The sequence below is a fragment of the Anneissia japonica genome, unplaced genomic scaffold (genome assembly GCF_011630105.1).
Source record: "Anneissia japonica isolate Jap-2015-1 unplaced genomic scaffold, ASM1163010v1 scaffold324_len738069_cov173, whole genome shotgun sequence".
Taxonomy (NCBI): Eukaryota; Metazoa; Echinodermata; class Crinoidea; order Comatulida; family Comatulidae; genus Anneissia; species Anneissia japonica.
The window spans coordinates 612901-637372 of record NW_022692196.1 but is presented as its reverse complement, the minus strand read 5'-3'; the positions used below and the strand labels follow the sequence as shown (position 1 = coordinate 637372).

At 34.0% G+C, this 24472-nt stretch overlaps 2 protein-coding genes across 4 annotated transcripts in view; one reads left to right on the top strand and one right to left on the bottom strand.

Annotated features, from left to right (window-relative positions):
• Positions 1 to 749: 749 nt before the first annotated feature.
• LOC117100184 lies at positions 750 to 7092 on the bottom strand. Its single transcript, XM_033239775.1, has 2 exons — positions 6977 to 7092; positions 750 to 4515 (listed from the first exon to the last, which is right to left on the bottom strand). Exon 2 carries the CDS (start codon positions 4204 to 4206, stop codon positions 2785 to 2787), a length of 1422 nt encoding a protein of 473 aa, XP_033095666.1. The 5' UTR covers positions 4207 to 4515; positions 6977 to 7092; the 3' UTR covers positions 750 to 2784.
• A 4690-nt stretch (positions 7093 to 11782) lies between these two features.
• Positions 11783 to 24472, top strand: part of LOC117100183 (dystrophin-like) — a 17185-nt gene continuing 4495 nt past the window's right edge. For 2 of the 3 annotated variants that reach the window (XM_033239774.1, XM_033239772.1), the window contains exons 1-14: positions 11783 to 11911; positions 13190 to 13245; positions 13343 to 13404; positions 14715 to 14789; positions 15256 to 15460; positions 15839 to 15924; positions 16569 to 16648; positions 17092 to 17166; positions 17571 to 17679; positions 18190 to 18356; positions 18888 to 19078; positions 20109 to 20267; positions 21105 to 21282; positions 22924 to 23302. In XM_033239774.1, coding sequence (XP_033095665.1) covers positions 13190 to 13245; positions 13343 to 13404; positions 14715 to 14789; positions 15256 to 15460; positions 15839 to 15924; positions 16569 to 16648; positions 17092 to 17166; positions 17571 to 17679; positions 18190 to 18356; positions 18888 to 19078; positions 20109 to 20267; positions 21105 to 21282; positions 22924 to 23302 — 1822 coding nt within the window. In that variant the 5' untranslated portion in view covers positions 11783 to 11911. Of the gene's footprint in view, positions 11912 to 13088; positions 13246 to 13342; positions 13405 to 14714; positions 14790 to 15255; positions 15461 to 15838; positions 15925 to 16568; positions 16649 to 17091; positions 17167 to 17570; positions 17680 to 18189; positions 18357 to 18887; positions 19079 to 20108; positions 20268 to 21104; positions 21283 to 22923; positions 23303 to 24472 lie in introns of all 3 variants that reach the window. The other variant, XM_033239773.1, reaches the window with a different exon arrangement.

The following is a 24472-nucleotide window of genomic DNA, read 5'->3' as shown; positions in this document are numbered from 1 at the left end:
TAAGTTCTATTTTATGATGGGTCACAAAACAGGGTCAAGCAAATTTTTCCTTATTTTTTACAAGAGTACACCAAAAATAACAAAATTACAAAGATGTTACACGGAATTAAATTCACACGTTAGTATGTGACATTTTGTTACATTTTTTAGTACTTGTGAATTGGGTATAGGCATGGATGCGACAAGGTATATGTTTTGGCCATCACTGTGAAGAATAAAAGGGGCCTCATCCATCTTAAAAACAAATCATCTAGAGAAGTGATTTTTTATTTGACCTTTGCATGTTTAAAATGAGCATTATATCTTTGATTACCTTTCATAACACTGAATCATTTAAACATAAAAATAATAATAATAATAATTTAAATAGTGTTCAGAAACAGGAAGTCAATATGGAAATCTTCCCAACAAAGTTACAGGCGATCCAAAAAGATCATTCTATTTTTATATCTTATTTTAATTATTAATATTATTATTATTGATGGACTGCATTTTATTAATTTGTGTGCCTAAAATTAATATAATAAATTAAAATAAATATTATACACATGAAGGTCATAGACCTTACTGCCGTCTACTATTATCTATAAAGGACTTTATCGCAACGAGCAGTAATCTATTGTAATATTTGTGAACTAATAAATAATTCATGCTAATCACTATATACCAGCCTAAAAAACGTTATTCAACTTAATTCTAAGGGGTTGTTCATTACAAGGATAACAGAATTAAAAAGGGGCCCTCTAAAATACATAAACATGAAACATTTATTATAAACAATAAATTCTAAACATAAATTATTGATTGATTAGTCATAAAAAGATAAAAACTGCATCATACTACATCTCCTGTTCAATAGTTTCATTTATGATGTGTTCTGTTAGGTTAATGTATACAAACATATAAAATAATAATATATGCACTAAGTATATTATGATAGTCAGTAAATTAAGTTACAACACAAAAACAGCGCAAGGGGTATTTTTTTTTTATATATATTTAATGAATGTTAATATGTCTTCATTCAAAATACCTGAAATTATGATGGCCACATAATATGATTAATAATAATATTGACTGAAATTATTTATATCACTATTCATATTTTAGTTTTACTTCGATTGATTTTTGGAAATCAATACTTTTATACATTCATTTCAATTTTTCAGGGTTGGTTACATCCGTGAGACAAAATGTGAATTTTATACGTAAACTAAAAGAAAATAATTCAAACATGTTTTGTTAAACCAATATTAAAGATCTTATCAATAATAAAATTATGATTTACATATTAAAAATAAAATCATAAATATCATAATTATTTCAATTATGAATATCATTATAAAACAAAAACATAAATAAAAATTAAAATGTAGGCCTACTAATGTTAAACAATAAAAATGAAATGAATACTATGCTATTAAAACTGAAATCTTGCTATTAAAATGAAATTATGATATATGAAATTAAAATTTAAAATCCTGATTATTTAAAAAAAATTTAATAAAATGATATTAAGATAATTATTAAAATTAAATGATTAGAGTGAAATTTACGATTATGATTAAAAATTTACAATTGCAAATAAATTATGATTATTTATTAATTTAGTTAAGCTTGTTCTGAATCAATATCCTCTAGCATAGAGCTGTATTTCAGGTCAAGCATTTTCATCTCGATACTAATTTGAATACAGGTTCAAAGGTCATTCAATATTACTATTATTCATGAAAATTATTGGAATCTACTAGGAGTTATCAAAATGAAATTGGTATTAGCTAGTCGCATAGTCTATGGGAAGAAGATAGGCGGATGCACTGTGGATAGAAATCAGGCCTGAATCAATACCAAAAATGCCAATTCCTGATTGGCTGATTTTTGAGTCACATGACCTTTAATAATACTGACTCATTTATCAAGTCTTTGTTTCATGTAATTTCTCTTTTTAAGGGGTTAAAGAATGTTCTGCATGGTATACTCCAATAAAATTTAAATAATTTTATCTGTTTTCTATAATGTATGAAAAATGGGAAAAATTCTAAGCAAACCATGAATTAATACGTACTCAACTCAAAAATTGTTTTCTGTTTTGCTAGATTAAATTAATTATTGTGTAAAATCTAGACTAATAATAGAATATTGTAATAATAAATTATTATTGTTAGATATCGATTCAACACAATATTTTTTTCAAGCAAGAATAAAATAAAATAATAATTTATAAATTAATATAAAATTAATATATTATTTATCACAGATTTCAACTCAAAACAAATAATTCTTAAGCAAATGAAACTAAACTGACATGAATAATATTAATGATTTTCTACATACTTGTGGAAATGTATCTTTAATGCCAAATGAAGGTTTCAATTATAGAAACCCTTACTATAAGGAAAGCCTAGCACACATTGTGCTGACAGTCAACACCAGACGCGATTATATAAGGAATACAACGCAATGAGGCACGCACAGCAGATCGTTTTTGATGACGATCCACTCTGTCCACCATAGAAATCAACAGATAGCGTTGCATCGTCAAGCGCTAACAACAAAGAGCGGAGGTGGATATGTCGGGGAAGTGGATATGTCGGCCAAACATGCACCCAGCTAAATACCTATGTGAATGTTTAGTGTTATATCACCAAATATTTGACAACAATCCCCACCCCATTCAAGTCTAATTGCCTTCAGTTCAATGTTACAGTGTATGTACAGTTAAAAAAAAGTGCTGTCTTATCATAAAAACCTTTACTTCATTATAAAAAAAAATAACCCTTAGTCTCAACTACAAGTTGAAACTTCGTTTCTACTCGTGCCTGCATTTTGTTCATGTTGTTGTGCGTCTTTTGAATAAGCATAAGTACCACGTGACAATGTTGCTGATTTTCTCATATGTTCGCCATGACTGAACAGCGGTTTTGGCGGACCTTCACTTGGCAGACTATCGCTCGGTGAATCCCTTCCGTTATCTATTAATTCCCTTTGATTTGTGGCGTCGGTTGGCCACCGACTACCATCCCCATTTTCTTCCACATTGTGACCTTGCATTTCATCTGTTTCCTCTTCATGTTTGACAACATGGGACATAAGTTCATCTGAGGTGCGGAAACAGTCACCACATGCCCCGCACATAAACGGTTTACATTCACTCTCGGGTACCGCCGCCTCAATGCTAAATCGACGATCTTTATCCTCAACAACATCAACTTTTTCAATCAACTCTGAACTTCGCGAAGACGGGGTGAATTTTTTCTCAATCACATTCACATCGTGTTGATATACAGGCGGTGGGACTGTTTTAATTGCGTGACTTTCTGGCAACGGTACTTTCCTTGGCCTTCCTGGTTTGCGTTTTATACCGTCATGGAATTTGATAGGGTGTATTCGTGGTCTGCCTCGCTTCCTTTTGCCTGTGATCGGGTCAATTGCAGCCAGTGGAGGAAGAAATCTCACTGGTGTGCGCTGTTGCGGTGAAGGTAACTGTATGGAATTTGTAATGGTAGTGGGTATAAATGTGTGCGGTATTGCACCAGTGAACACCATTAGCGACGGATCTGGTTTTGGCCTTATATACCTAATAACAGGAGTAACTGGAGCCTTTCGTGCGGGATGCTCAGTTTCTCCTGGCCTTAGTGGATGAATGCGCGGCCGTCCAGGTTTTCGCTTTATGCCATCGTTTGGCTTGACTGGGTGTATCCTTGGTCTCCCTGGTTTACGTTTTATTCCGTTGTCTGGTTTCACAGGATGGATTCGAGGCCTCCCTCTTTTGACGGGCTTTAACATCGGCCGTATCGTAGCATCAAATCCCATTATACCAGGTGCGATCATAACTGGTGCGAAAACATTTGTCGCAGAGTTATGAGGAGGTTCATGTTTAACGGTGGAGTTTGCAACATTATCTTTAACCACATATGTTGCCATACTACTTGTGTGTCCTTGGTTCGAGCAATTCTCCAATGGAATTCCACCTTCCAGTTTGGGAACGCCCTCTTTAATACTGTTTGATAGATTGCAACTACCAATACTTTCCTCTGCCTTTTCTTTACTCGTTATCAGTGCAGAATTTTTATTCAAATAAGAATCAATATCTTCCAGAAGTGGTTTTGTTTCTAAATTGTCACCGAAGTCCGGTACTGGTAGACGGCCGCACTGATCTTTTATACCATTTAAAAGACCATCATCATAATCGACCCAATTATCCATTGTATAATGTATTACAATGTCTGATACTGGTAAAACGTTCTTTCAAAAATGAGAAAAAACTCAAGCTTTTTTTAAATCTGTTGCATGGCTTACAGTAAGAACTCGCATCTTCAGTTATTATCAATCTTCAGAGAATATAGTCCTCAGCTTCTGGCAACCAAATAGAATAGGGTGGAGTATCGTTGCTACGCAAGATGTATGATTTGTATTCAAAGAATTTGTTTTACACAGTGTGTTTACACGAGTCACAAGCTGTAGGAAGACAATACACAAATGCTTTATTTTGTGTATGAAAACATATGTACAACCCTGCAATAAAAACCAAACAAGAATGTAATAATAACTGAGAGGAAATTCAATGTACTGCAGGTACATCATTAATGATTCAAACCTATTGACTATAATAAAGTTAATAAGCAATACATTTTCAAAACAGATATGAAAAATATTTAATTTTTATGATGTATACTTATGGTAAGTACTGTACATAAAGCTTTGTATGAAAAATTCTATATCAAACATTAATTAAAGATAAAAATTATTTGTGAACTGGTGCTTTGCTTTGAATACTACTGTATTAGTACAGCATAAACTACAGTACTGTAGGCCTACTGTACAAACTACTTTTAACATGTTTGCTTTTTAATCTTTAATTATGTGTTATACTCATATGTTTGGTATTTTTTATATATGTACTGTATATATTTTATATGTTTTGTATTTGTAAACTTGCAAATGAGTTGGTTGAAAACCTAGTATTTCCAATTTGGACAATAAATAAAATCTTGAATCTTGAATCACGTCAATTATCTTATCATTCTATTATGTATTTTTGTAATTTAAAGTTCTTGTTTTAAATACAATGGCTATTATTATTTTTAAACCATCTTCAGCACACACCTATCATAAAAGATGTCATAGAGTTTCAGCAAAATATTAATAATCATGGTTGTAAATGGACTTTTTAATCAAGACCAGCTGGTCAATACTTTCAACATAATCAATCTTCTTTTATCATGATTCCTTTGTTATTCAAACGAACAGGAAATATTAACTCAGAAAGAAAATTTAAAATACCAAATTATTATTAATATTAATAATATTGTTTCATCATATCTCCTTTGTTATTCACATAAAAATCGATAAGAAAATGAAAAACCAAATTAACAGTAGAATTAAAATGGATTAAAAAAAAAACTATGCTGACATAGTGAAAAATTTTAACATTTTTATTAAAAGCTTAAAAGAAAAATTTATTTAGTCTCAAATTTAATTTATATAATCATTTACAGTAATTAGTCCATACAAAAAAACAAAAGTATGAAAAGCGACTTTTTATAAAATTTTCAATGATTACAATATTTGGCATGTGCATTTAAATACTAAATTGGAAAGTACTGTAATTACTGTACATCTCCGCTGAGGCTATAAAAACCATGGAATTATGCAACCTATACTTATTTAACAATAATAAAGAAATATCAACAAAATATAATTTATGTTCGAATGTATAGTGAAATGGGTCTGCCTTTAATCCAGGTTTGGTTTGTCATCAAAAAAAAGGTCTGCTTGCCTCCCACTAACTGAATATAGTCCAAAGAATCTCAGTGGCTATAACTATGTATGTAGCAGTACCAAACCACTCTGTACTTATTTTGCATGGAGACATAGGTTGCCTAATAATAATAATAAAAATAATAATAATAATAATAATAATGTCATCTTATTAGGAGCAGGTATCCATCTCTTGGTAGAGCTGCTCGCGGCGTTGTTTTCCACTTGCAGAGTGTACGATGTAGCCTTTTTTCTGCATTATTATTTTGAATTAATTAATTTATTTTAATAATTTTTTTTTTTATTTATTTATTTATTTTTATGTATATTTATTTATATTTATATTTATTTTTTTATGTATATTATAATTATATAATGTTATGCCAAATTGCAAGAAAACCAGAACCTAATTTTAAAATGCAGGGATAGACTTCTACTAATGACCTAATTTATGGCGTGTGGGTCCCTGCACAGCCCTACTTTTCAGTCTAGCAAGGAGGTAGGAGAGCGTATGGTGTAAGGCTACGGTATTATTTATTAAAATTAAATTACGCTTACCAGATAAGTTTTGAATTTGTTGTCTCAGAACAAAAATTAGTGAAATGTAATATCGTTTAAACTAAAGGTCACATACATAATTGACTATGATTTTAAATACACCCTTTCAACAAATGTAATTTAAAATAACACAGCAGTATGTTCACAATTTCTTAGATTATGCCCAGGCTTCATGTCCTGTCTAACAACCAAAGACAGATATGCCTAAATTTCATTTCATATTAATAATATCTTTATTTTATTCTGATTCAATGAAGGCTACAACAAAAATCTTACTTATATAAACCTATTTTTACGTATTCTGGTATTATATCTAATATATTTAATTTCTCTCTTCAAATACGTTATAGACACGTATTGTAATTTGATAATTAATTCAAATGTACAGTGCTAAAATGTCATCAACAAGCTAAGCCTCTCAGTAGCATTCAAAAGCACTAAACATTTGTTGGAGCGGCTTAGGCTGGGCTTGGTAGACCTGACCCAGGTCTAGGCTAGGCTAGAAAGGCATCGCTATCTGGTAAATGAACAAAGAAACTCAAATTCTCACATCAAATAATACTAAATATGCCATGAATTTGTTCTTTAATTAATTAAAAATATACATATATTTAGTGGATGACGTAAATTATCTATCAAAACTAGTTTATTTTATTACCTCTGGAGATGTTTGCGCCTCTTTTGATGTGGAATCGGTAGGCTTGGCCGACTTTTTTTTATGACATTCGTGTATTCAACAACGCACATTAAAAATGGATTTTAGATGGCTTGCTTATTGGTTAGAACGCCCTCATGGAGCAGCCACGTCCCGTCTTATGGAAAAATTAGGTTAATTAGAAACTTACCATTAAATTTCAAAATCATAATTAATAATAATCCGACATCTATAATAATCCCACATGTAATGATGGTATCGAGGATATCCGACATTTTTACTAACTCGCAATAAGTAAATTAAATCAGATATAGAACTTAATAACCTCGAAAATAATCTTTGTAATATGGATTTCATGTATGATCTGTCAAATGATAATGACGATTTTTTTTATGTTTAAGGTAGATTGCACCGAGTTTATACCTATGATACCAGGTTTATTTAACGGTTTTGTTTAGTATTCCCTTTTCTTGACATTGTACTAGGCCTAGGCATGCCCTTTTGATAGAAATTGATTTCGGGGTGTTTTTTTTTTTTTTGTTTTTTTTTTTGTTTTTTTCTTCATTCATTGAAGTGATTGTATTTTTTTTTACCTTACATGTGTATAGATGCACCATCACTGTGATGGGTGCCGCTGTTTAGAAAGCGATTTCCAGATAATAATAATACTGCTAATAAAAAATACTGTTATTATTATTATTATTATTATTATTATTATTATTATTATTATTATTATTATTATTATTATTATTATTATTATTATTATTAGTATAAACACCGTAAATAATATCGGTGTATTTTTTTCAAATATTTAAAAAATAGTGTGATTGGTCATCACCCTGAGCATTTCCATTATTGTTAATAGATGATGATGGTGAGATGATGACGATAAAGATAAGAGGATGATGATGAGATTATTGATGATAAGATTGATATCATCTTTATCATGTGCACAGGCCTATTATTTTCTTTTGTTTTTTTCTCTTCAGTAAGTCACAAGTGTCCTTCTCAATTGTTTTTATGTCTTCTTGTCGCCTGACGTTTTCCACTGATTCAGATAGAGCTCTTTTGAATGCTTGAATACTAGAGTCTTTGAGGACGAACAAAGTGTCTAGTCCACACAATGGCAAACGTTTTCTCCCTTTATTAATCTAATCCATAGGCTTGGTCCTCCGTCGAGTGACCTGGATTAGTGGCGGATATTCGGTCAGAAGGAGTGTCTACACCACCTCAATCCCACCCACCATTGTGGGCTGAAGATTTATGATAACGGCACCAGCTGTAGATGGCCGGAAATGGTACTCTCACAGACTTAAATTTCAATATAATTTTCTATTTTCTCCATTTTTTTTTTTTTTTAAGTTTGAAAAATTATAAAAGGCCCCGACGGGGGGGGGGGGGGGGATAGTTGAGCGAATCGAGTCTCACTTGGTTGGGGATCGCTTAGGGCCCGGTGGGTGTCCAGGGATAGCCACGGATATTTGACGAATTATGGCGAATTTTTATTACTTATTTGAATGATAGGCATCAAGTTACTATAATATGTAGTGCAGGAGCTTATGTATTTTTGTTCGCAATTCATCTTAATTTATGGCAACAACGCTTTTCCAAGAATTTTATAGAACAAAAAAAATGTTGGTGCCAATTTTTTCGAGAAGGTTAACTGGCCGCCATCTTGAAAAACAAGATGGCGGACACATCTAGTCAAACATATCATTATATGGTATCATTGGAAAGGAAATAATGCACTGAATATTTTTTCCCATTACACTAATATAAAAAAATGAATAGTAACAGAGATATCCGCCATTAAAAATGTCATTGTCTGCTGCCCTCTATTGGTGAAAAGTTTATTTTCATAGTTCTTTGTACAAATTTAGCTGGATTTCTCAGTTCTAATATACTTTGTAGATTCTTGTTTGTAGTTGACACTGTTAACAGAAACATTTCTATTCATGTTTATTGGTTTTTTCATGAAATAATGGAAAATCATCATTTTTGTTGTGTAGAACCTTTACTGTATAGACTATAGCTTCCGGGGCCAAAAACAAAATCATTTAACAGAAAACATAATTATGAAATTAGATTGCCTGATTGGGAGCAATTTTCCTTAAAGAAAGTGTTAATCATAACATAGTCTGTTATCTACAATCAACGATTTAATAGGTGAAACTATCCCCACCAGAGACCATCCTGGTACTTCTGAGTTTAGGGTTAAACAAAATCATTTGGCAGAAAAACAAAAAGTGACATGAAATGTTTCTGATACAGAGAGCTGTGGATAAGGCCTTTTGTATTTTGTCATTGTAGCATTATTTCTTATTATTTCAATGTTCAGAAACAAGCAGAAATGCTTTAAGGGTTCCTCAAATTTTCTAATTGTTGTGTTTATCTGTGAGAATTTCGAAACAAATCACATCAAATCATAATAATGTCAGATAGTAGATAATTGATTCACATAATAATATGCACTTCTCATAAAAAAATTAAAAGTAGGTAAATAATTCTCTGTCCAACATCATCATCCTGAGTCGAGGCTAAAACAATATTACATAATTGACAGTAAAGAAAACAAAAGTAAATTAGCTGAAACATGACTGCCTATTTGAGAGCTATAGTAGGCCTAATATCAAATTGTTAGAAACTAGTGTGGACCTCAGATGATAATACAAATAGAGTGATCTAATACTATTTTCATAAAAACCCTAGTGTCCAGCACCTCTCAGTTTCCTCTATGTTAGGTGGTTTTAAGCAGCAAGAAAGTATTATCAATTGTAAGTTATATACCCTGACAGAAACATTGACACTTCAGCGGTCCCAAAGTCTACCCGAACTCGCAAGAGTCTCCGGGAAATCAAGACGGTCTCCCGCACCCTTGCAAGCATGCAATAATCTCCCGGAAGTAAACCCATCTCCGCAAATTCAGGAATTTAGTGCTGGTGTGTGTATCACTATGTGTAGCAAAATATAGTTAAATAAGTAAGGAATTCTTTAACCAGATCAGTAGTACAGTACAGGGACGAGCAAAGTTATGAAAAATGGGGTAGAAATGAAATTATATTCAAATTTATGTCTGAGAGGGCCGTTTCCCGCCATCGAAACGTACCACAATCATATCTATTTTTCTCAACCCCAACTATGATGGTGGGCTAATGTGATTCACACCCTCCATCTGTGAAAGTCCCACAACCCTCACCCTTCGACCCATGCAGATCTCTCTGAAATGACTTCTTCGAACCCCTGTAGTGCGCTCTCTTTTTGTAGGCAGATTGTTTTTCGTATTCGGCCAACGGTTTCCGAAACACAGAGACTTGTAACAGCTAGGTTTGCCAAACGATATTGTTCCAGCAAAATTGCGCCTGTCGTGCCAAGATGCATGAAGGCTGTTATCACATCATCCGTTGATTTTGTTTAGTTCCAAAAATTAGACAGAAATACTTTAATTATAAAAAATAAAATAAAATGTGCCTGTTGTTATTGTAGGTGAATCCATAATCTATAATTCATTATTATTTAGACCTGGTAAATATCAAGAAATTTCATGTCACCTTATTTTTTTTTTGTAACCCCCGAAATCCGGATTCACAAGTACCGTACTCGCGCGAATAAGCGCCCCTTTTGAATAAGAGCCCCTCGATTCCAAAAATAAAAAATCAATCATACTACGTACATCACCAACTTAATTTTCTGCATCAACTATTCGCATCTATCTTAGCATTGTCGGTCGGTCAGTCCAGCTATCCATCAGTCGGGCTCTCAGTCTCCATTTATAGGTTTAACATGATTTTCAGTTTTGATGTAATTCAGTTCTTGTTTTATTGCTACCATTTTTTGATTTAGAACTACTAGTATTTAATAGGCCTATCTAAAAATGAAAATACTGTATGGCCATTTAGTCAACAAAAAGTAACTGACTTATCACTCTCGTATCTAAGCAAGAAACCCTGCAATGATCCTGCTAATCTTAATTGGCAGATCGCCAACACGCTTACCACCACACCAACACCAAATTTCATCAATTTCATCTGCTGTTGTGTACCTCAACATTCTTGTCATGAGCCATGCTCTCTTGACGATTACTTTTTCTTCACCAAAACCATTCACTTATCTTCGATTTTAAAAAAAATGCCCCTTGAATTTTCCAATTTCCTATAAGCACTCCTTCAATTTTCATCTGTTTCCATAAGCGCCGTATTTTTTCCTCAAATAATCAACTCCCCACCCAACCAAATGACTGTAAAACGAAGCAACATCATTGTCAGATATTGATTTCCTACTCCAGTAAAATTATATTTTTTTCTTTCATTTTGATAGTAGTTATGTGTTGTAGTGAAATTTAAGGGCATACATTTTAAGTATATACGCATCTGACTCACACCAAAAGAAAATAATAATAAAGCAAAAGAAATAAGAGAAGTTTTTACACTAGGACGATTCGATAACGATTTATCGTGTATACGATAACAAAATATTTTAACAAATCAAATCAGATGACGTCATGATCCTTGAAAAACGATAAAATCGTTGCTACTACTACGATTTTAATGTTTTTCCGAAGAGCAAACACCAATTGGTTTGAAGCTGAACTTTATACAGGCGTCATAGTTGTAGTATTCCTTAATAATGAAAACATTTTTTCTTCTTTTTTACAACCAAATGTGTTTATGCCTTACACAAATAATACAACAACAACTAAAATGCCCGACCCTTAATTTCATAAAATTTGGGTAGGTCGGGCGTGGCCAACACAACATTTTTTTTTGGCCTTATTTATGACGATACTTTAATATTTACCTTATATGGCCTTTTTTGCCTTTCATACCAGCTACCACATTAACAACTGTATACACAAAAGTAGAGACGACGCAGCGTACGTGATTTCTAAATCGTTTTCACCAGAGAAGTAATGATTAGAGCTAGAACTGAAGGTTAATTATTGTAAGTGTCTTCTTGTTCTAGAACTGAATCCCCAGCACTTAGGCTACGGCCTCTCCTAGCGCTAGCTAGGCTTGTCCTAGCTAGGCTGCATAGGAATAGTGGTTCCTTGCTAAGGCCTTGGCCTAGGCCTAGCCGTCTGTAGACACTGACCTACCCTCAGGCTCTAGGCAGGCCTACTAGGGAGGGCCCTACTACTACTACTAGGCCCCGTCTGGCTAGGCCTAGGGCCTGATAGACGATGTAGGCCTAGGAAAGGCTATGAAGGACCATTCAGTAATACTGTAATACTCTAGACTGGACGCGACGGATTAGGCTAGGCTAGGTCTGGCCTATTTGAGTCATAAGTAAGAGTAGCTAGAAGAGGCCGACCTATCCTCAAACTTAAAACAAAACAATAATTAATAATTATTTATAATTAATAATAATAATAATAATAGGTCTAGGCCCCGAGGGTAGGCCTAAGTCACACAAGTGCAATTTTTAAAAATTATTTCGAACTGTGTACATTTTTCTTGCGCAGTTTTGAAAGTGCGCAAAAACTTTATTGTCCAATTTCGAATCTGACAAATTATAATATTATTATTAATGCATATCTATTCTAACAAATTACTTGATCAGTTTTCAAACTACAAAGGTGCTTTGCATATTGTAAAGTATTTAAATTGCGTGAATGATACTTCAAAATCCACCTCAATTTTGCACGGAAAATCACTAGGAAAATAGTAATACATGAGGCCTAGTTATAATATATTAAGATCAGGTCAAAGCCTAATTTTCGTGAAAAGTGGCCTTATTTTCCAAAAAGTGCAGAGAGATTTCTATTCATAGTTTTTGTGCATAGGATATATTTCCTGCGCAGGCCTTATTTTGCAGTCTGGGAGCCTTGCAAAATTGAAATGTGGACCTTTTTTATTTTTTTATAAATTTGGATAGCCCTAGGATTATTTTGATAATGGTTTGCATTCAGGAAAATAGTAGTATTACCATTGGTAATATGATTCCTAACCGTGATGGTCTGTGTCGCTTGCGCTTTACCAAACCTTCAAGAAGTAATCGTGCGATGGTCTGTGTCGCTTGCTTCACCAAACCTTTAAGAAGGTGCTCCTTTTTACGTCAAAGTCAGTACTGTATATCCACATTGAAATTTTTTGAAATCTACTTACTATTTTGTATACAGAGCAGCAGATCGTAGAGGCTACATTATGACTATCACCTGCTATCATTACTGTCTGTAAAAATTTCATTGTGTAACATGATGACTACTATTGTTCCACACAGATGAATTCAACATGGGATCGCTCAACAACTACTAATGGAATACCATACTTCATAAAGTAAGTTTAAAAGCTGCATTTTGATTAAATACTTTAATTGTACAAACGATTATACATAAATTGTTGATTCTAATTGTTCCATATTTTTGTTTGTCAGTCACTCTACTGAGCAGACACAATGGGATCATCCAGACCTGGTGAAGGCTATGGAGAGTCTAGGTAAGTTATTGCAACCTAGCTATGCTGTTGGAAATAATAATATATAAATGTTTACTATTTCGCATAATAATATGGGAGAGGTTAGCACAGCATTAGCCAGTGGCAAATACAGGAATTCAAAATAGAGGGGGACCAAGCGAGGGACTCTTATAGATAGATCCCCACCATGGTTGGGGCTGAGTTACGAAATTTTATGAGTATGGCACCTCTAGATGACGGGAAATAGCACTCTCAGGCTTAAATATGAGGATTATTTTCCCCCTCCATTTTTATTATAATTTAAAAAAAAATTAGTGGAGAGGGCTGGACTGGCTTCCTTCCTTCCTCCTATGTAATCCACCAACTGGTAGCTGTTGAATTTGTTTCCTTGTGGTAGGTATAATATGTCTATTCATCTCCTCCACCAAAAATTTATAAATTGGTTCCTGGTAGTATACTTTGGGTGCTCTCCGGCTGTGGTGGGATAAAATGAAGGAATTGCATTACCAGTGGTGGATTCAATAGGGGCCCAGGCCCCCCCCCCCTTCCTAAATTTTTTACAAATATTTTTAAAAATGAGAAAGAAAAACTAAATATTTAAATATGCCACGGAAAATATCCAGGATTTTAAGAACATACAGGCATGTTGTTCTAGTGGTGAATAAGTATTTTTGCATTTGATTCTAGAATTTCTGGGGCAGATTGCTATAAAACGGTCGTAATTGGTAGTCTTAACTCGAATAAAGCCAGCTTTATCACTTAGATAGTCACGTTGCTAAGACCATTGCTATTAAACGGTTTTCACTTAGACCATGATGAGTATTGAAACGCTAACAAGCATTCCATGGTAACATAAAATTGAGGGCTCTGTTACACATACCTCACGCTTACTCGATTAATGTATATACAGTGCACATGTATTAAAAAAGAACATTAATACACAAAGACTGGATTTTACAGACGCTGAAAAGTTTGCGTAATATTTGCTGTTCGATTCTTGGTGTTTGACGATCTAGTCATAGGTCTAGTACCTGAAACACCGTGATGGAAATGATTTAAGACCATTTTAAGCCTCCTCCGAGTAGGTTTTAAAATTTAAGATCGTTAACTGATTAGACCGCGGTTTTAGCAATGGTCTATAATGATAGACCAGTAGTGACGTTTAGGATTATATTATAGCAATCTGCCCCAGATAGCTAAAAACAACAAACATACCCCATGTCTCTCCTGAGATACATTGCTTACATTAGCAGAACTGTACTCCATTCAGTTGTTATATCATTTTATAATATACGCTGTTCATGATCGTTTTATTTATTTATGTACGTTAGAAGAGCTCGGGAGTATTCGCTTCGCAGCTTACCGAACTGCAATGAAACTACGGACACTGCAAAAGGTTTTGCGATGTAAGTACAGCTGAAAATCCTATTCTGTCATACCGTAAATACTGGAATAAGCGCCACACTCGAATAATCGCGCGCAAAGCTTAATCGAGAGTATATATTACCCTGCGTGTAATGAAACATTTTGAGAAACACGGTTTTAGATACAATGTATGCAATGCTAAAAAGAATAAATATCACGATGAAGACATAAACATTTATTTATAAACATTTATTTAAAATGACGTAGGACCTATGATAAGTCTACCGAACTAAGGGAATATGTGAGAGAGTTAACATGGGATTGGGCTTAGAATATATTTTTATATTTTTTTTATAAGTGCCACTCTCGAATAAGCACTGAAGCCTCCAAATTTTTATTCAAGCTTTTACGGTAATTGAAATAAAGTTGAATGAAGCAAGCTTCATGCACCTGTGCCTTGTTAAGACACCAACTGTACTTACTTTATTCTGGTTTCATGTATTTCAGTGGATTACGTGAATCTGCGTATGATTCGTATAGCATTTGATCAGTGTGGTTTTCGACTCCTCAACAACACTGTGATGGATGTAGGGCAACTGTACGGCATCATCTACGACATCTTTACAATGTGCCATGAGCGAGGTCACCCAGATGTCAGAGTTGATCAGTGCTCGGATCTCCTCCTTAACTGGATTCTTAACCTTTATGACAGGTAATGGTGATATGGGTGTGGTGCACAACTTTTTATCCCAGAATCATGAGTTCGATCATTGCACTGATCTATCTTAGACTCGATCTTTAACTTAAATTCAAGTGTAATGGATAGTTTCTCTATTTTGCAGACTCCATATCTATAGATACATTACATATCCCTAAATAGTTATAAGACAAGTAATGGAATGATGGGTATGGTCCTTGAATACAGGTCATTTAAAATTAGGAGTGGTGTTCAATCATTGCATTGTTCTTCATAATTAGATCCTTACATTTGTAGGTAATAAAAATATATGTGTGGTATTTGCCTATCACTCGAAATTATACATCATTATATAATACTTGAACATCTTATATATAAAATTGTTATTTTTAGAGCAAGAACTGGATGCCTTCGAGTTATATCTGTCAAGATTGGAATTGTCTGCTTATGTGCAGCACGCATCACTGAAAAATACAGGTGTAAGTGATAATTTGCATATTCACATTCAGGTGTAACATTTCCAGGTGTACTTAACCCCTCTTTGACCTTTTGACCTTGGATACCCCTTTAAGGATATTCAAATTTGCTCCATTTAGGAAATGTAAATAAAGAATAACATTGAAAATGAAACCAGTGATTAGATAAGTCTATTGTATATAGACCGAGATGGTGGTTGGTTGTTGCGTATCTTCCGCTACAAGTGTAACTATTGGAATTACAGTGCGTACAGTATGTTGTTTCCATCATAATTTACTTTAAGTATTTCGCACCACCGGACATGGACATGACAAGCAAGCGCGGTCCCCCAAGGAGGTACCCTGAACCCAGCAATAGCGGTGCTCACGCCATTAGAGAGTGCCGCGCCCTTTCCAAACTGCATTTGCCCAGTAGTAAAGCTTTTGACTAGACCACCAAATTTGTGCTGATGATAAATATTGGACTAAAATTATCAATGATTGCTATGTTAATATTAAAGAAATTGGCATTAGCTAAAGATAAAAAAGTGTTTTTCCTGAACTTTGTTTTGTACAGCTGAATTCTCTGATCATAATGCATTACTTGGATGATTTTGCTTTGCATTTACTTTCTTAAATTTATAAATAATTATTTATTTTACCTGAAGACTTTTATGAGCAGATTAGTGATAAGACAGGGAATGTGAGTCAGAGGGCATTGAGCATACTACTACAAGATATGATGGAGGTAAAGTTGCAGTTAAAAACATTTAAAAAAAATAATTCATTTCTGGAAATATTGAAATTTTCGCTGCATAAATTTAAATTCTTTGTAGAGATAAATTGAAGATGAAAATGTGTATACATTTTTTGAATTTTGGTTAGGTTGATATATATTTTCTGAATTTAATTGACTGCAAATATTTTGAATACGGTTGGTAGAAGAGTATTTTTTTTAAATTGACATTTTGAATTTTTTTTGGATTTTTCTATTGGTTGAATATTTCTTGATTTTGACAAATGTCAATTTCTTGATTATTTGGCAAATGTACAATATAAATTTGATGATGCCTACTGGCTCAACAATATTGAGATTTAGATTCGAAGAATTCTTGAATTCAATTTACTGATTCATGTGATTTACTGATTTTTAGAATTGATGTTAAATTTTTCTGAATTTTTATATTGCAGATTACAAATGTTATTGTTGAAAGCGAGGCTTTTGGGAAAAATACCTCTGCAGCAGTGGATAATTGCTTTGGAAATGTAAGTAGTTTTACCCCATGTAATAATAGAATAGTTAAAGCAGATTACAGTGGCAGATCCAGAAATTTGAAATAGAAGGTCCCAAAGTGGAACTTTCACAGATGGAGGGTTTATAATACCTCAGCCCCACCATGGTTGGGGTTGCGGTAAGAAAATTTATGATTATGGCACCTCTCGATGGCCAGAAATGGCACTCTTAGACTGAAAATTTGAGTAGAATTTTCTATTTTTCTAAGTTTTTTTAAACTTCCGATAAATTTAGGGGGGCACTGGCCAGCTGGGCCCCCTTGAATCTGCTGCTGGACTATATATTATAAATTATAATCTTTATTTTGGGTACACACTGCATTAAAAGCTGTCAGCCAACATCATTCCTTAAAAAATTGGGACTTGTATTTTTGTAGAACTTCGGAGCAACCATCGACTCCCAGCAATTCATGTCCTGGATGTTGGCAGAACCTCAGACAATCGTATGGCTTCCAACATTACACCGCCTTGCTGCCTCTGAGACAGGTAAACACTCTTCAAAAAGATAAGATATACATTTGTTTATATTGACGATCTGCGAGCTGTAGGCTGTGGTACAATTTTATCCTGCAAAACATTTTGGAGGGGAGGTGGATTTGGACCAAGCGTTCTGGAGAAAATAATCAAAGATTTGGTAATGCAAAACTGCTTAAAAGGGATTTTGTTACAGATAGAACAGATGTCAAATTGTTGTATATGATAAGAACATGGAGGTAATTTTTATAATCAGAACTTCTTGCCAGGCTTTGGAATGTTGCTCCCTGGTACGGCTGGGCCGAGGCTAGGTACCTAGCAGGGGTGGATGCAGGGGTACTAGATATTTACAGAAGACCACCTAACTTCGGCTTTAAATTTTAGGCAGTAATCATCACACAGGGCGAGGTGCCGAGCCTATCAAGTTTCATAATTTGACATGAAATCAAGACATTACGTGATTTCCAAAATATCGTTATAATAAATTTCTGTTACTATGATAACTCTTCATTTTTCTCTCAGTGAAGCACCAATCAAAGTGCTGCATCTGCAAAGCTTATCCAATCAATGGCCTGCGTTACAAGTGCCTTAAGTGTATCAACTTTGACCTATGCCAAGAGTGTTTCTTTACTGGACGGACAACGGGTAAACACAAGTACACGCATCCGACACAGGAGTACTGCTTAGGGGTCAGTGTGTAAATGAATTTAATAATTTTATTTAATTTGAAGTTTTAAAACAGAATTAAATTATGATGTGGTCGAAACATAATGATTATGATAACATTCATAATGTAGAAAAAAAGCAAAAAAAGCAAACAGTAGCTTCAATAAAACTGATGCTGCTTTTTCCTTACAGTCTTTCTCAACAAATGATGTATGATTGTTTGTTAAAGATTTATTTTCCCCCGGAATCAACAAAAAATAATAAAAAGTAATTTTAAAATTAACTAGCTCATTATACAGCAACATACAAATTATTTTTATTTGAGCCATACAAATTATTGAATTTAAAAATGTGTACCCTGATGTTTACACTGGATAATGATAAAAATATTATATTAAATTCCAGTCAACTGGAAGTGTTTTTATGTCTATAATTATTTTGCTTTAAAATTATGGGTAAACATTTTTTAAATTCACTAATTTCTATGTTCAAGTTGATAATTTTGATGTCACTTCATAATGAGCAAGTTATTTAAAAAAATATTTGTTTTCTAGGCTTCTTCTAAAGATGATGCTAGAGCCTTTGGTAAGATCATTCGCAACAAACTGAGCAAAAAGCGAGGGCGCACTATAAAGCAGAAGTATTTGCCAATTAGTGGCGGTACTGAACCAGATTACGGCATGCCAACCACTGGTCCTCAACCGGATATAGATACGCACATCCACCTAAATCAACTTACCCGAAGGTAAGAAGAATCAACATAATAATTATAATAAATAGTCATATCTTGCTTCAATTTTTCTGTCATAATAATAATGATAGTAAAAATAATAGTAAATAGCAGTAATAGTATGTTTGTTTTATGTAAAGCAAATCATACCAAGGCCCTATGTGATTTACATTGTTAATGTAGAAGATTGTTAATGTAATATAGTTAGATTTATATAGTCTCAAAGTGTTCAAAGCAAGGAATAGCTCAAACAGTAATTTCTTTTTCTCCCCTATGGGTCTCTTTTCGTCTGAGCTACTCTTGTCCGTCCACAACATGGGCTGTACACCAGGGTAACCCTGTACTAGTCTTGAATAATATGCTGGGTTCTTTAATAATAGTGGAAATGAGCCAATTGTTGACACTAGCCCTAAGGTTTATAGGCCTTACCTAAGAAGACATTTGTTCCACCACCAGAACCATTTGATTCGCCTATGCAGGCTGCTAACACATATATCAGATACTGGGAGTGTTGGTGGTGGGGCCGTGTGCTGCCTAATGATGACCAATCAAGAATGGAGAGCTCTCAGGATGTTGACATTTCCAACAGGAAGAAAAGATGAATGTTTACACAAAATTCATATTAATATCAGATTGTAAAATGGCATTTTTAAAATGAATATTATAATTCTTTCTGACATATTCATATTTACTTCTGTTCTAATTACTTTGTATTTATATTTTGTTTTATTAACTCCAGCAAGGAGGCTATGCATTCATCGCTATCTGTCTGTATGTCTCTCTGTTAGCAAGATTACATAAAAACTAAGAAATTAGATGGATGATCATAAAATTAATGGAATGGTACATAATAATATAGGAAAGAAATAATTATATTTTGGGAAGAAAGTTCAAAGAACAAGCTCACGGAAAATTGAGCATGAAAGAAGTTTAAATGGAATCTCCTATACACAAAATGTGTATTGTTCGGTATTCAATCACATGGAGGAGGTAAGCAGTATGTTACTGCTCTAGTTTATTCCTTTTTTTATTTATTTTTTATTAGGTTAGCTGAAGTAGAAACGATGACACCACCTCCCGTTGATCAGTCTAGAAAATCATCACAGACAAGACCCATCTCACCTGCACTGAAATCTCAGGACCACCAGTCACCTGAAAGACAGGAGCTACAAGATATGATTAACTTACTTGAGAAAGAAAATATGTAAGTAATGTGTGGCACTACTACCTACTAAAATGTTTCTTCTGCAGAAAACACTCATTGTTTTGCTACTGTCAGAGAGGTATTCTGGGGTGGGGGTGGGGGGGTGAAGCCATGAGAGCCCAGCCCTCAAAATTAGGAAAACAGTATGTCGGCAAAAAATATGAAAATCGCTAGTGCTATAAAATTGTCGCCAGTTATTACGTCGGCAGTTTTTAGTTTCAGCTACAGTCCTGAAATCAACCCATGCTGACCTGTTATAGCAGTGATGGATGTCTTTTGAAGTCATCCAATCAAGCTGCAAAGCCTATCCTACGTACTGATGTTCAAATTCACAACTAATTATTGATAAATAATGTTTAATAATGTTTATGTTATGATGATGAATAAAATGAAACTACAAAAAAAAGAGTGGAATCTCAGAATTCCGAATGCCCAGAAAACAGAAAAACTTTTTTTTATGTTTCAAAACCATTCCTATTCTTCTTTTAATAAAATGCTTTCCGAAAACCGGATCTCCCTATTTTGAATTCCAGACGTTTTATTCTGTCAGGAACATAAAAGTCAACTTCCACAAACCGAACAAACAGTTAATAAACAACAATTTCCAGACAAAATATTGCAATTTTTGAGTTGGCCCCTCAAAACAATCCTTAAAAGTTAACAGTTGTAGGAAGGGGAACAGTCCCACCTTCGCTTGGTACTACGTACCTGGCATGACGGTTTCCCCCCCCCCCTCCCTTCCTGGCTACAGTACATCCCTGGCTACTGTCATTCATTGCAGTATCGTTATCATCCAAAAAGAAAATTCAATTCAATATTGCAATAATTGTCTTCTAGGGAACTACTTCGAGAGATTGAGAAGCGACGTTCCATTGGATCCTCTGTAAACGAAGATGACACAGAGTATGAATGGCTTCAATTGCAACGGGAAGAGATGCAGGCCCGGCAAGAAGTCCTTGAGGAACAGAACAAGCAGTTGGAATTGCAGCTAAGAAGGCTGCGCTTAATGACCAAGGTATTCCATTGTAGTGATTTAACCATTTCATGTTAAGTACCTTATGAATATTCATATTGCTTTACATTTGTTATATTTATACCAGAAATATTATTTACGTTATATTGTCAATGTTTGTCATAGTATAGCTTTTTTATAATAAAAAAATAAATACATAACTCTCATATTGTAATAGGCATATTTAATGTCATCAGTACTTTCAACACATGTTCACGGTGGCATTGTCAAGCACGCTTAAGCTGACTTGTACCAAATAAATACTCTCTTATCTAGAATAAAGTCTTCTGTGTGGTTATTGCTTAGCACCCGCATAGAGTTACTAATTTTATGAACCCGACATCTGTATAGCCAGGCTAAGCCCAACAGGGGATTTTTAGATGAAAGATTGACTGACTTTAACTCCCTGGAAGAGCCACCTTAACTATATTCATGGTGATGCCTAGGAGCCAAGATGCTTATGTTATTCACATTTTTTATAATAGTGAATTATTATTTGTTTGTTTTTCCTAAATAAATAAATTACATTTTTACCAGCATTAATAATAATAATGACATGTTGACTGCCAGACTTTTTTTTTGAGGTTCCTTCCTGCGTGCCAAAATATATGACAGTACTCTTTATCGCCTCTGCCATTTTGCATGATGTTCAGAGTGTACCCTCACTTGTGCAATCAAGTGTACTGCCGGCAGCACAACACAACAAACATACATACGTTATTTGTACGTTGCCGTCTAGGAGTAACTTCCCCGAACTATCAGCTGTTAAGATTGTAATAAATGCCAGAATTTTACCCTGATTTTGACAAGTATTCAGTAGTCGTCTCTGGCGCCCTCAGCAACACCCTGTGGGAAGAGTATGCTCATCCCTGGCAGTGAACGTGTTAACACTTTGACCGCCAGGGGTTTAAAAAAATAGTATCAGCCACCGCCAGATTTTTTGGCAAATTTTAACACTTTTCCGAAGCTTGTTGAGAGAGCGTATGTAATCAGATTGACATGTAATGAATACTACAAGAACTACAAATATTTTAGCTTTACAATGATACCAAACACTTTATTCTAATCACAATCTGTGACCTGTAACAGTAAAATGAAATTGACTCACTTTTGGAGATGTAAGCAATTTCGCACAACAAAGCTGAGATAATCGCGATTTAGTGCAAATCTAATCGATCAATGATAATGTAAACAAACAAATAGTGAAATACTTACGGTCCAGACTAAATATAGTGTTCAAATTGTTAGTACATGTCGGTAATTACCCCATCTATCGGATTCTGTAAAAAAATCTGGAACACAGAGATCTCCGTGTTTGGCTGACAAGCGTTGCGTTACTAAACACGGATATCTCCGTGTTTGAAAGGCAGAGTGTTAAACACATATTGATGATGTATGCAGCACCTAGTCTGATAAAATTTGAGTGGGCTCTCAGCATTTTTTCACAGAAAGCTAATGGAAAAGAATTTAGTATAGTTATGTCAATATTTTTTATATAATACACTGTATAATGTTTTCTCTGAATTTTCTTAAGAGAAATAATGAGAAATTGAAAACATTTGAAAAATGTAACTAATTGCTAAATTCTTGTAAAGAAAAGTATTATTCTTTAGTAATTTTTTTTTTTCACTTGTTATACACTAGGAACAACCAGTGCAATCTGCTTCACAACTCACTGAGAGAGCCACTGTGCTGTCATCACAATACATGCTTGATAGAACAGCCCCGCCCAGACTGTTTCCATATCAACCAACCCACCAATCATCCCCAGGAATTGATATGATTGACAGCAGGCCTGCAACTAGGACACTGGTTAGATCCAGAAACAGTCATGAACCTAGTCGTCCAAGTCAACCTCATGTTTCTGACAAAGCAACTAGACTCCTCCCACCTCATCTCATTGACCAATCAGCACTGCAGTTTCCATCCGCCAATACCACTAGGTTTTGTCCAACAGAAGAAGCTCAGCTTCAGGATCTGGTACAGAAGTTGGATGATGTTTTTCCGTTAAATGTCGACCATGGTAAGATATTCATATGCATGAATTTTAATGAGGGCAAAAAAAAAAATTATTGTGTTGGCCATGCCCAACCGACCCAAGTATTATTTGTGTATCTTCTACTTTTTATGTGTAAACACATATTTAGTATTTAAAAAAAAAAAGTTTTTCTACCAACCTACCCACTTTTAAAAATTTTTCCAAAAAGAGGCAAACACAAATTTTTTTTTCTTGGCCTAATAGTGATAACAATTAAAATATGGGAGGAAGTCATCTATAGCGACCTTAGGGCAAAACGTCTAAGTTGAGAATTGACTCAGGACAAAGGAGCTTCAAAATCTGCCATCAAATGAATGAAAGTCCAACCCATGATCAAACTGGACATGGACTAAATAAACATATATGATAATAATGATAATAGTATTTATTAAAATAGTAGTAATAGTAATTTTTATGATAAATATTATGATATACAACAAGTAATTAATGTAACAGTTTTCCATGTACTATTGAAAATTATTACACAAAGGAGCCTTTATTGCATGGAAGAAATTTAAAAAAGTTTGAAAATGGAGTAATAATGATTCATAAAATTTGATTTGTTGAAGTCACAATTCTGTTCAAATACACCAGCAACTTTACATCATTTTAAGAAATAGGTACCTAAAAGGAACATGCGGCTACTAAGGCCATAAAAAGAAATACTGGTGTGGCGCTTTTCATGCCCTTTCCCATGTTAGCTTTTATGGTTAAGAGTTGAGTGTTGCTTACACTCGAATGCAAAGAATGTTTTGGGTTGATAAATTCCTAAATTTGGAATGATATCTCTTCCAACTGCTTTATTTTAATGTTTGAGTTTATAAGAATATTGGTCCCAAAATCCCTCAACTTCACTGGACTTTGGTTTTCAATAGTTCTGAAATTCAGTGTGATATGAAGCAGAAAAAACAGTTTCTTGAAAATTGTCTGCAGTGGTTTGTAATTGTAATTTGAAGCACTGATTTGTGTTTGTTTTTAACTGGAGATACAATATGAATGTAGGCTTCCCTTTTTTTTTTTTTTTTTTTTGCCATATTTTTTAGTTCATTAACCTGAAATGATAAGGTATAAAATGCAAATTAAATTATTCATGGTGAAAAATTAGTGAAATATAAAAATGACCATGGCCTGGTTCTCGCGAGAGCCCTAGTATCC